This window comes from Electrophorus electricus, chromosome 4 (genome assembly GCF_013358815.1).
Source record: "Electrophorus electricus isolate fEleEle1 chromosome 4, fEleEle1.pri, whole genome shotgun sequence".
NCBI lineage: Eukaryota > Metazoa > Chordata > Actinopteri > Gymnotiformes > Gymnotidae > Electrophorus > Electrophorus electricus.
The window spans coordinates 27,623,399-27,636,527 of NC_049538.1; the positions used below are offsets into that span (position 1 = coordinate 27,623,399).

At 45.4% G+C, this 13,129-nt stretch overlaps 1 protein-coding gene across 3 annotated transcripts in view; it reads left to right on the forward strand.

The window, feature by feature from the left end:
- gnao1a (guanine nucleotide binding protein (G protein), alpha activating activity polypeptide O, a) overlaps positions 1 to 12,042 on the forward strand; it is a 61,455-nt gene extending 49,413 nt beyond the window's left edge. Inside the window, exons 7-8 of one of the 3 annotated variants that reach the window (XM_027003943.2) lie at positions 3,338 to 3,491; positions 3,979 to 5,033. In XM_027003943.2, coding sequence (XP_026859744.1) covers positions 3,338 to 3,491; positions 3,979 to 4,166 — 342 coding nt within the window. In that variant the 3' untranslated portion in view covers positions 4,167 to 5,033. Of the gene's footprint in view, positions 1 to 3,337; positions 3,492 to 3,978; positions 5,034 to 7,942; positions 8,097 to 9,507 lie in introns of those variants that run through there. The other 2 variants (XM_035525055.1, XM_035525054.1) reach the window with 2 other exon arrangements.
- The last annotated feature ends 1,087 nt before the right edge of the window (positions 12,043 to 13,129 follow it).

Here is a 13,129-nt window from a genome sequence, read left to right on the forward strand (position 1 = left end):
TTTGTGTTGTGGATTTGATTTTGAATGGATATAATTGCAATTTTACCCATCAACTCTACTCTTAATCACTCTTGGCGGCAAAGCAAATTACAGCTGGGAGTCTTATTAGATGCAACTATATAAACTTCATCTATATAAGCTCCATCAGATCAGAGAGTTAGCGTCTGTGATCTGCCGTCTTCAGGTTGCTCCGCTCTTGCCCAGTGGGGATTTGCGTCCGGGCTTTAGATGGGCCTCTCAAGGACATCCGGAGACTTGCCTTTGAGACACTTCAGCGTTATTTTGGCAGTGTGCTTCGGGTTGTTGTTGCATTGAAAGGTGAACGGTCACCCCGGTCCGAGTTGGCGTGCGCCCTGGACGAGGTTTCCTTCAGGGATGTTTCTGCATTTGGCCGCATTCATTTGGCCCTCAGGTGTTCCTAGTCACCCTGTCCCTGCCACTGAGGCACACCCCCACCACTGCGCTTTACCGCAGGGACGGCCTTAGGCGGGTGGGGATGTTCTTGGCTGCACGGTACTCGCTGTTCTGCACAGATACTTCAGTTTTCTTCTCATTAGACCAGAGAATCTTTTCCACATGTTGCCAGACCCTTTTATGTGCTGTTCTGCTGACTCCAAAAGTGGCTTCCCATCCGCTGCCCATTTCTGTCCAACATCTCTGCGCAGGGACATTGGCACTCATTTAATGACTCTTCTGGGTCTCGAAACATATTTTCCCTTTGTTTGGGCAATAATGTTGATGGCAATAATATCCATTCAAATCGAATCTACAACACAAAGTGTGCAAACTGTACATACAAATTTAACTTGCCAGATTTTTCAGAGGAGGCTTTTTTGCAAAAGAATACTGTTCCAGCTAAATGCCATAAATATATATCTCATGGCAGGAGGTACAGAAATGTATATTTATGGCATTTAGCTGGAACAGTATTCTTTTGCAAAAAAGAAAAATCTGGCAAGTTAAATTTGTATGTACAGTTTGCACACTTTATTGGAGATACTGAAATGTATATGAAACAACATAAGTTATTAGATGTCACTGCTACATTCAAATAGTGCATCACTGTGTGTTTTCCATATGGCTGTGTAGAACTGTGTTAACTTAGTGAATCAACTGGTGGGATTTTGCATGAGAGCAGCTACAAACACCTAAGCGCATTCTTCATTTTTTTTTTGTTATCAGCACATAGAAGGATAGAAAGATGGATAGAGGTAGATATATAAATAGAGACAGATAGATAGAGACAGATAGATAGAGACAGATAGATAGAGACAGATAGATAGAGACAGATAGATAGAGACAGATAGAGAGAGACAGATAGATAGAGAGACAGATGGATAAAAAGGTAGATGATAGAGAAGTAGATAATTGAAAGGTAGACAGGTAGATATATAGATATAGATAGATATATAGATAGATATATAGAGAGATAGCGAGAGAGGTAGATGATGGGTAGATATACATGTATATGTGTGTGTGTGTATGTATATATACATACATATATATATGTGTGTGTGTGTGTGTGTATGTATATGAGAGAGAGAGGTAGCAGAGAAAAGAACTAAATGTGCATCCTCAGCTAGACTTGTAGTCAGGTGTTAAGAGACTGCCATAAAAGTCCTTACTATCCTCCCACAGTCCTTTGCTTTTCACATCAGATTACGTTAGACTGAAACTAGTATTTATTGCCTCACCTTCAGCGATGAAACATGTTCATTTATGTAGCCACTAGACTTGGATCAGTGCATACACACACGCCGATGACAAAACGTAATGATATTTAAATGACTCTGGGGACAGAATATCAATGCTTTAATGACTTTGCTGGCTTCTACTTTAATTATACGAACGCTTATGGTGAAATGGTGGAGTGTCTGCAAAATGCCTCTCAGTCCTGGTGCTGCTGGATGATATTCATGTATATATGCAGAAACCATGTAGGAGATGGAACTGGTCAGATCTATGAGGTTAAGACCTGGAACCCATCCACACCTTCCAAACATGCTTACAAACACGCCTTGCGCTCTTGTGCTCTCTCTCTCGCTCTCAATCTGTACATTTCTCTTCTCACTTGCTACCTTACTGTTCCAGTGGTATTTTTTTTCCCTCTTCTCCATTCGTCTCCTTCACTTCTTCTGAGTACATTTCCCTCATTCTCTCTCTCTCTCTCTCTCTCTCTCTCTCTCGTTGTCTTGCTCAGACACACTCGGACACACTCATTTACCACTAACACCGTATCTGTTCCCGTATGTGATGTGCACGAGACTGTGTGACGCCCATCTCGTTTCCCTCTGGAGCCGCATTCTTCTTTGAGCTTTTGTACCCGGATTCGCGCTCTCTTTCGCCCCCTAGCTGTGGGGACACTGCATGTGTGTTGCCTCTGGCAGGTGAGGTGTGGGGGGGTGTGGGAGCGTTGCGATACGATGCCTGTGCGTCCTGCGGCCTCCTGCTGCCTCCCCTGCGTCTCCGCCTCCCTCTGATCGTCTCAGCTCCTCCCTCGCCACCTCTCGCCCTCGGCTCTGCTCTCTAACCAATCACCAATCGCTAAAACGCCAAAAGCCAGCCCTCCAGATGGCCCCTCCTCCAGAGCAGGTATGAACCCTACTTTTTAACCAGCAATCCCCAGTGAAAATGAGATGAGTTGAAAGCAGCGCTCTTCTTTACATCTTTTGCTAATGCTTGTGTGTGTGTGAGTGAGTCAGAGAGAGACTTTTTTTTTTTCACTGAAAGATGAAAAATCTTTACTGAAAGATTTAATTAATCTTGTATTAATCTTTCAGCAGCATCCCATTTCTTAGGGGAAAATGTTCTTGAATTCCACTGAAAATTGCCTACTGCTGCTGCAATTGTGAAGTCACATGTGATTGGATGTGAGCTCTGTAGTCAAATGTGATTGGACATGAGCTCTGTAGTCACTGGTTCCTCCCACTACTGCTAAAATTGTGACCTTCAACTAAAGTGTCTGCTTCCAACTGTCACCAAGCTGATTAATAATTATTCTACCCAGAAACATGTATTTAACATAAACATAGTCTAGTGAATCAATTACTGTCCTCTTGATGATGATGAAGCAAATTTGCATAATGCATCGCCTTGCCTAGGGATATGGTATTCTGAGTAATTAATTCACTTTTAAAATGAGGCATTTTCATATTTTTCTATTTTACTTTTTAATACTGCTTTCCTTTTCACTGTTTGTACCTCCACACACAGTATTCTGGTTGCATCTGAGTGTGCGCGTGTGTGTGCGCGTGTGTGTGTGTGTGTGTGTGTGTGTGTGCGAAATGCTGAGCCGACAGACTTTTTCTGATCGGTCCTCTTTCTTTCGACCCCACAGAACCGCATGCACGAGTCCTTGAAGCTTTTTGACAGCATCTGCAACAACAAGTGGTTCACAAACACCTCCATCATTCTTTTCCTAAACAAGAAGGACATATTTGAGGAGAAAATAAAGAAATCCCCCTTAACTATCTGCTTCCCTGAGTACACAGGTAAATTCCCCATTAAAATGGGCTTGCCCATGGGGAAAGGGGGGAGAGAAAGAGGGAAGAGATGAAAGAAAAAATGCAACAACGGAAAACTCCTCCCTCCAATTTTTAAATTTATTTTTTTTTTAATCCTGTACAAGTTGGTACCCACTTGTCCTGGCACACCGTTACTGTACTACCACATCTCATCACACACACACACACACACACACACACACAGCGTGGGGCCTCTAGCCTGTTATGCGATGCATCATTGTGTGTGCTGTGTTTTTACAGTCAGGGTTTATAATGTTCTTTTCTCCCCCCCCCCCCCTTCCCCCCCCCCTTTCCACTGCTTTTCTCCTGTTGCTTTTTTCTTTTTATGCCTCTGATCTTCCTGTTTTTGCACTTTTGCAAAACATCCCTCTGCTCGCGGCCCTGCCCGCGTCTCCCGTGCTCGGCTCTCCTCGCCCGCCCCTCTTCCTCCCGTCTGCCTCGCGCTGCGCTCCAGGGCCGGACACCTTCCTGGAGGCGGTGGCCTACGTCAAGTCGCAGTACGAAAGCAAGAACAAGTCCCTCCACAAGGAGGTGTACGCGCACACCACCTGCGCCACCGACACCAACAACATCCAGTTCGTCTTTGACGCGGTCACCGACGTCATCATCGCCAACAACCTGCGCTTCTGCGGCCTGTACTGAGCCTGGCTGGCAGCCGGGCGCCGTGGCGACTACGCCCCCTTGCCCTGCTGTACTGTTCTTCTGTTTGTAATCCTCGACATCCAGCTCCCCGGTGGCAGCAGACAGCCAATGACTCGAGCCTAAACGTAGACTTTCCCCTGCGGTAATCGCCAGTGGAGAGCTAAAATTTAATCCAAATGTCTGGACCCAGCTAGTCAACTTGGCACGATGCGTCACGTGTATTTCACATTTCCCTCTCCTGTTCCGCCTCTCCGTCATGGTTTACCGGTGTGGAGGTTGGGTGAGATGTCGGTGGGAATTACAATGGCAGACTCTGTGAAGCTCAGTCATATACTCCTTATATGTGCCCTTGTCATCTAGTCCAAAAACCATGTAATTCATCACATCGTGCAGTCTGTCCTGGATAAATTACATTTTTGTTGTACTAAGAAAGACATAAAACCATTTAGCATTTTTTTAAAAAAACATAAATGGGCATTATTGCTGTATTACTTGTATATTATATGATAGATAATGGTATCTTTTAGACCCGTCTGGTATTTATAGGAGTGCCACCGCAGATAAGATGTGGGCATGTTCGAGACTTGAATGTTGATGAAACTCTGTGGCATTTAAATGACATTAAAGCTATTGCCGTAGGCTAGTGCTAAAATCAGGCCGTCTCGGTGTCCAGGAGAAAAGTCCAGTGGGCTCTCCATATGCAATCAGAGCTATCAGATTACATGATATGATATACTCTTCAACCTCTTACAACAGAGTGGCCAGTTCTGCTCAGACAGAGCTTGGATCAAAAGCACCTGGCCCTATAACTTGAGACGGTACTAAAGAGCTTGATATCCTGGATTAGGTGTGATTGATTAGGGTGGAGATACCTAGCATTCGGGATTGATCTGGTTCTTAGTCATAGGAATGGTTAAGGTAGCTGTGGTATATTACTATTACTACTACTACTAATAATAATAATAATAATAACAGCTATATAATGAGAACGATTAATTAATTATAATCATGGTGGTACCATGAAATATTTATAAATGTATTATAATGTGTTCTGGACTGTTTTAAATGACTTATAGTGTTATATTGGTCTGAAGAAATGTTCTGCTTTAAAACAAGAATTCTCCTTTTGGTGTAGGCAGCTGAAAGAGTAGACATAACCTGAAGCTGGCGGCTGTGGTAGAGATGGCCTTTCTGCTGATCTGAGACCAGTTCTTAAACCGGTTGAGGCTGCTGTAGGCTGGGCCTGCCCGGGAGAGCGTGAGGCCGCGTGTCACTCCTTGGAGTGTAATCATGGTGTCACGGTGGCTCAGCTGGTTCACCTCAGGTTGTTTGCTGTTTATTTTGGCTGTGGCCTGTAATTTAGCCCCGTGAAAGCCTCTAATCAGAGTCTTTCTCTCTGTCCCCCACGTCCCCTGCCTGATTGCCTGTTGCAAAGTGTGTGCTGGGGGGAGGTGTGTGTGTGTGTGTATGTGTGTGTGTGTATGTATGGGGGGGTTGATGGTCCTGCTATACCTGTCCTCACAAGTGCTCAGTCATTCTGTCACCGGGAGAAAGGATGTCGCCGAGAGAACAGGACTGATCAGGATGCGCAGGCCAGGACGTGAGGCTGGACAGGGCAGGCTTCTGTGATGGTGGAAAGTCGTGGCTACCAAGAGCGGAAGTGTGGATTAGTGAATTAATTAGAACGAAAAACAGCTGCTGTAGCAGCAGTTGCAGAGACCTGCAGGGAGGGCGGGTGTAATGTAAGGTCGCCGAGTTCTTTCTGTCTGTTGCCTAATAAATAACAGCATCCATGGAGAAAGCAGTGGAACAGGAACAGTGGAGCAGAAGTCACTAAGCAGATAGCCTGGGGGGGGGGGGGGGGGTTCAGTAATGGTAGCACACACTTTGCTATAGACATCTTATTTTTTTCCACACTGCGAACACTGTTATCTTGTGGGGCTTATCTTTACTTTCCTCAGCCACTGTAGCTGTTTGCTCCTTACACGGAGCCCTTCAAGACCGAAAAGCATGGTAATTACGTACATATGGTACCATATTCTGGATTCTGAAGAATTTTGAATGACGCATCATGACAGTATAATAATAGACCACGAGCCAGTCGTTTTTGACCAGAGAGACTCGTGGTCTGTGGGCTGACCCGCTGGCACTGGCCAGCAGGGGTGCAGCGGAAGTCCCCAGTGACATCACAGCGTCGTGGGCACGGTGAGCCCACCAGGGTTACGCGGCTCCCGTTCAGTCTCTCGGCGGGAATGTCGTTATCGCAGTCATTAGAGGCAAAACAAACCCTGGACCCCACCTCCTGCTGGTGTCATGGATCTTACAGCAGCCTGGCCTTCTGCAGTTTCTCTCTGCTTCCTGGTTATCTTTCTCTCCCCCTGCCCCCCTTCGCTTCCTATCTCTCTCTCTCTCTTTCCGTCCATCTTTTCTTTCTCTTCGTCTCTCACTCGCTCTCTCTCTCTGCTGCCGAGCCGACTGTTTTATGAGTCTCTCTGTGTAGCATACCCTTCCGCCTGAGTAATGGACCCCGAGCTTTCTGTTCCTGGTTTAGAGAATGATGGGTATCGGTTTGCGCGTCTAGAGCAAAAAGGAGGATATGAAATGTCGGTGCTAAGATTGATAGGAAGTTGAAGGGTTTTGGGTTTTTTTGCATCTGTGTAGGTAAATGGATTTGTGGGTAACTGGGTCCATGCCCTGCTGTGTGACTAATGACCCATGGCTGCTTTGGTTTTACCTGCACTACAGCAGCTGGTGCTGTGGTCTAATTTTGGGCAGTTAAATAGAAAAGATTCATTTCATGTCATATTTGATAGTTTTCAGTAGTAGAAAATGCATTTTCAGAATGGCTGTGAGGGGACTGTGAAATTCCGATGCTGTTTTTCAGTAGCCAGAAGTGTACAAATATCTTTCAGCTAGCCTCTGCCTCCTTGCACGTACCCAGGTCAGTGCAAGGGTCATCAACACTACTGGTATTTGACATTTATCCAAAACGCGCAACTTCTTCCAAACAAATCACCTGCAGCCCATTTGGATAGTCGTTTTTAAATAACGTCGTCCTGAATTAGAAGAATCTGGATTAGAGAAATAATTAGTGTCGATGGAAGTGCCAAATGCAGAGTGTGGCATCACAGTGCCGTCTGTCTCCCCTTCCAGGTCCGAGTTCGGCTCCACTTGGATCTGTACTCTCTCCTGTTTGTGCTCCGAGGTGTACTTATCAGTTTGGTCTGTCTGCTGTGGTAAAGTGTCTTTGATTGTTTGTAATTATTTATTGAATAATAGATGTGTATTTGTGTGTACGTATTTATATGAAATAAATGAATAAAGCAATAAAGTGCCACAAGAAAGGGTGGACCTGTTTATGCCTCAGGCTTCTCTCTCTCTCTCTCTCTCTCTCTCTCTCTCTCTCTCTCTCTTTCTCTATCTCTTTCCCTCTATTTTTCCCCCCTCGTTCTGTGCACCCCTCCACATCTTTTTTTTTTTGGCACCCACAGAAAGCACGGCCTCGTGCCTAAAACGGTTACGCTTTCCCACGTCAGCAGGTATCTGTAGTTTCAGCGCCTAGCGCTTGCAGTCTGCAGTGCCCATGTCAGACCAGGGCAGGGCGTCTGCTCCCTGCTCGCGCCTCTGTGTTTGCGGGCCGTGGTTTGGCCCCTCACTTCGGCCTTGTCCGCTCTTGAGCTCATTTTCTCTCGCTAACCTTTTCTTGCGTTTCTCTCTCTCTGTCTCTGTGTCTCTTCCCTTCTCTCTCTCTCTCTCTCTCTCCTGTTCCCCTGCAGAATCGCATGCACGAGTCTCTTATGCTGTTCGACTCCATCTGCAACAACAAATTCTTCATTGACACTTCCATCATTCTCTTCCTCAACAAGAAAGACCTGTTCGCTGAAAAGATCAAGAAATCACCCTTGAGTATCTGTTTCCCGGAGTACACGGGTAAGAACACACCCGGATAAACCTGGATAATATCACAGTCTCATCTTTGTTCAGACACACCAGGCCATTGTCATACCGTTGACTGGCTTGGTTTCCAAAGCCCGTTCCACACATTGAAGCTTCCCAAAGCTCGAATGGAAAATGAAGCTGAATTCTGTGCTGTTATTGGACTTGAGGTAAGGTTGTGTTTGTTGGATCATGCTGAGGAGTTTGAGTTCAGGATTCAGAATTCGGTTTTTGAGTCGTCATCATGGGAATGAAATTGCCTGAGGTTTGGCCTTGACTAGTTATAAATCTTTCAAGGAAATCAGTGATTTTTACCACAGCAGGATGATGGCCACAAGTCTCAATGAGCTACATGTGTGAAAGGATCCAGCTCTCCGACTGGGAAAAGGTCGTGGTAGTGGCCTGAAGAAACATGACCCGTCTTTCCTTTGTTCACACCGTGAGGGTGTCGAACCAGTGTGCCCAGTGATCTTTCTGTGTTGGGCCATGATGGGGCTTGTGTGGCTCTTCAAGTGTCTAAAATGCATTTTCTAACAATATCTGGATTGGTGAGGCAGGCAAGGTGAAGTACCATCCTGTCAGTTTCATGGTAAGGCTTCAGAAACTCCAAAAGACGGCCTCTGTGTCTTTCTCTCGCTCCGCACGCTCCAGACACGCCGTCGGCCCGACTGGGTGTGTGCTGTCTGCAAGAGGCTAGTGACGGGGCCACGCTTGGGAAACCGTGGGGAAGAGATGGCCCCTAGGGGCTGCTGTCCTGTCTAGACCTGTTCCCAAACGCTCACCCTCCACGCCCCACTGCCCAGCATCCCTGCAGTTATCACTCATGCCAGAAAGCTCGTTTCAAGGCGGGCAGTCACACCGTGCTCTTGTCTAACAGCGAGATGTGTTGCACCAGAGCAGGGGAAAGGCGCCGGCTTTAAAGACAGGGAAGAGCGGGATACGTAGAGGGGCTGAGAGTGGCTCTAAATGGGCATGATGTGAGCCGGCGACGGCGAGGGGAGCCCCAGGGAGCTCTCCACAGTGTGTGAACATCCTGATGTGATATTTCCATAGAAGAACAGGCCTCTATAGCCTCCAGAAGGTGTGTGTGTGTGTGTGTGTGTGTGTGTGTGCCATCCCCTAAGTCTGCCCACCCCGTCCAAAAATATGAGGGAGAGATGAGCGTAGTATTGGGAGACAGGTGGAGCTGAAAGCCTTTGCGATAACGGAGGCGATTATTATTATTATTATTTCCTTTTCATTTTCATGTCCGTCTTTCAGTGGACACACTTAATACGACAATATTTAACGTCAAATACTAACTGCTTATTGGCTGGGTTGGACTTCTTGGAGAAGGTTGTGCGCTTGCTGGTTAAACTCTTCACGCTGATGTCGTATCTCTACCCCCACCCCCCCCCCTCTGCAGGCCCGAACACTTACGATGACGCGGCAGCTTATATCCAAGCACAGTTCGAGAGCAAGAACCGCTCGCCCAATAAAGAGATCTACTGTCACATGACCTGCGCCACGGATACAGGAAACATCCAGGTGGTGTTTGACGCCGTCACTGACATCATCATTGCCAACAACCTGCGAGGCTGCGGCTTGTACTGAGCCCCCCCCCCCCCTCGCACTCGAGCCAACCCTTTGGAAATGAATATTATTGAAAATGCAAGTTGGTAAATGATAATAATAATTTAAAAATAGGCATATACATATACATATATATAAATATTATATATATAAAAATGTTTTTAGTTTGTCTTTCAAAGAGCTGCCAACAGAACTGATTTCTTATAGAAACCCAGCCGTTACGGTTCTAGAACAAAGTTGGGACCCGTTTTCTTTGTTTTTTGTTGTTTTATGTTTATTTCCTTCTTTGCTGATTGGTGTTCTGTTTTCACATTTCCCACTGTCTTTTATGTTGTTTTAACTAAACAATCTTCATTTTTGTTCTCAAAATGTCTTTCTTTTACTATGTTTTTATGTTTTTGTTTATTGTATGTATATTTATTACGTGCATATCAGTCAGGGGGCTGACTGGTAACATGTTTTGCCTGAGTATACAATGTTATGGTAATGACGCAATGGCGGGAAAAAAATACGACAGCTGTATCCATGGCTTCGACAGTTAAGCTAGGCATGAGCACAACAGTTAGCGTGAGTCAAGCCAAACTGCGGTTGTAGCGTTCCCCTGTTCTTCGGGTTTTTATCAGACTGGGATTTCGTAATGATTCTGGTTCGTTCTGTTCAGCAGCTCCACGTTGTAGAGAAAGGAAACCCCAAGGGTTGCACCCCACAGGCCTCTCTCCTTGTTTTGTTGGGTCTTGTTCACTCTGTTCGTTCCTGTCACTGGAGTAGGCCAGCTATATTTGCTGCATATGTCTGGGGCCATATTGCGTATGACTGAGCCCACTGACCAGGTCTGATCTGTGATATCGGTGCCAACCTTCTAAGAACGGTGGGTCTGGGAATAGTTCTCCCAACACTAGGTCGCTATAATGAAAATCTATTAACACTGTCGTGTAAGGAACCTCTACTTTTTTTTTTTAAAAAATTTGTTAATTAATTTATTAATTAATTTATTGATTGTCTGTCCCATGTACCTCCTTCCCATTTACCCCATCCTCCCGATAGCTCCCCCTGTCCCCGTTCTGTCCTGCCTTCCTGAATGTCCTGTTTTAGTTGTTCTCCAGGCTGGGTAATGGAGTCAGTCCTCTCTCACTGGTCCTCTCAAACATAGCATGAACCTTCAGCCTTTGTATGAAGAAAACGCTACCTGCTTCACTTAGATGATGTTGAGGAAACAATAATAATAAAACCCACAAAAAAAGGGGGGGCAAAAAAAGACAAAAAAAAAAAAGTAAAAAGGAAAACAAAGAAAAAAACAAGAAAGATGCACAGCCGCAACGAAAAGAGAGCGTTGGGTACGTTGGGTGGGCGAGGGAGGCGTTTGGGGGCGGGGCTAAGGAAAACCAGCCAATGATATGGTGCCGTATGGGTGATGGTCACTGGGCTGCGTGTCTGTAGAAACCTGTAGATCCAGTCTTCTGGTTCTAGAATCTTTACAAGTAGACTTAATCCGAAAAAAACAAACAAACAATGATTATGACAACAATAACGATGATGATGATAATAACAATATCGAGGATGATCCTGTAATATTATTAAAGGTATATTTCTTGTGCTTTGTAGCTGAGGAACTTTTTTTTTCTCTTCCCCCTTTTTTAAAAAAGTTTTTTGCAAGAGTTCCTGCGATCCACTCTTGAACCATTCTTACTGACTTACCGTTGATGTTGAACAGTACCAATTTTTCCCCCTTTTTTTTTGCCTGTTTGCCCTGCATTGCAGTGTATTTACTTAACCCGAATAACGGTATATGTGTCTATTTTTTTTTTGTTTTGTTTGATTTTTGGAAGAACCTTTGGTGCGCAGGCCCCACCCCAGTGCTGGAGAGGGCAGGCCGCTGCGCATGCCTGTACAGATTTCACGCGCTTTCCCTTCCTCGTGCATTTTTGTTTTCCTTTTTGGGGAATTGTACTACTCGAGATAAAAAGAAAAGAAAAAAAAACCACCCACCTTCCAGGTCTGCATAGAAAAGCACAGCTCTCACTCAACACACGTAGATTTGGAATGATGTATCTCCTCTCCCTCTTTCCTGCCTTCTTAGTCTGACTTATGAGAAAAGAAGACGGAAAAAAAATAACGAACTGTGTATAATGACATATACCGGTTAGGCTTTCGGAGTTTCTTTCGTCCTCCCGCCCCTCGGCCCTAGCGTCGGGTTTTCTTTCGTCTTTTTTTTTTCCTCTCCCAGTGAATGCTTTCTGTGCTGGTTCTTTCTCCCTTCTTTCTCCCTCTTCTTTAGTGAATGGTTGTTCTTTCATGTGGGATGTTCGTGCTGGAAAACCAATCGAATGTAGTGTTTACATTAAAAGCCACAGTTTTCATGACTACGAAACTCCGAGCCTGTTGCTTTTTCATTGCTGTCAAACTCTTTATTGTCTCTCTCGGAGGTTCCAGGACTGTAACCAATCCCATGGGCATCCTCGTTGACTTTGATGAGGCTTTTAAAACTATATGGAGGGCTGTGCAAAATGATCGACGGGTCAGGCCACCATTCCGAGCAGACATTGTAGAAAAGAGCAGCAGAACGTCAGCTAGCCGCAACCGAAAGGCAGTAGGAAGATATCAGCTAGAAGGATATCAGTTAGCCACTACTGAAAGGCAAAAGAAAGTCAGCAAGCCACTACTGAAATGCAACGCTTACACAGTTACGTGTTGTTATTGCAGTCCATATGCATATCCAATCTGAAAATGACTCATGACAGCAAGAATATATTTCTCTCGTTAGACAAAAAAGTGCAAGTTCATTAGTTAAGCATTAACTAAAGAACAAAGGCTATTATTAAAGTACACACTTTGTAGAGTGCATGTGTTAGACGTCTCAGAATATGAATGCCGAATTAAAACAGAACTCTGCTTTCCATATCTAATTAATATATACAGACCAGAACAGAATAGTGTATATACACTATTCAGGACCAGTACTAATGGGCCAATAATGTTGGATGGAGAAATACACACACACACACAGGTTTATGTAGGTCTATATTGCATGTGACACTGATAAGTGGTATGGAATTTTCCAGCCTTTGAAACTCACACCTTGGCACGTCTCCGGCCACCCTGACTGAACCAAGTCTTGCTCGGGTTCCCCTGATTAAGACACAATGAGCAAGGAGACCAGGCACTCCCCCAGCCTGTAAGCTCCCCCTGTGGGGTGACATCTGCCTCTGAGCTCAGCGCAGGGCTGCAGGAAGTGCATCTGAGACCAGCATGGTGAATCTGGCCAGGAGTCGGGTGCGCAGCCCCGTTGCCTGATGGGAATTTTCTCGGATGAGTACGGGTGGGAGGAGGGGGCAGGGGAAAGCTTGGGCGCTTCAGTCCACAGCTGCAGCGTCAGGACCAGTGATATGCAGGTATAGGAGGAAGATGACACACCACACAAAGGCGAAGGAGAGGCATATTCTGTCTGGCTGACCCTT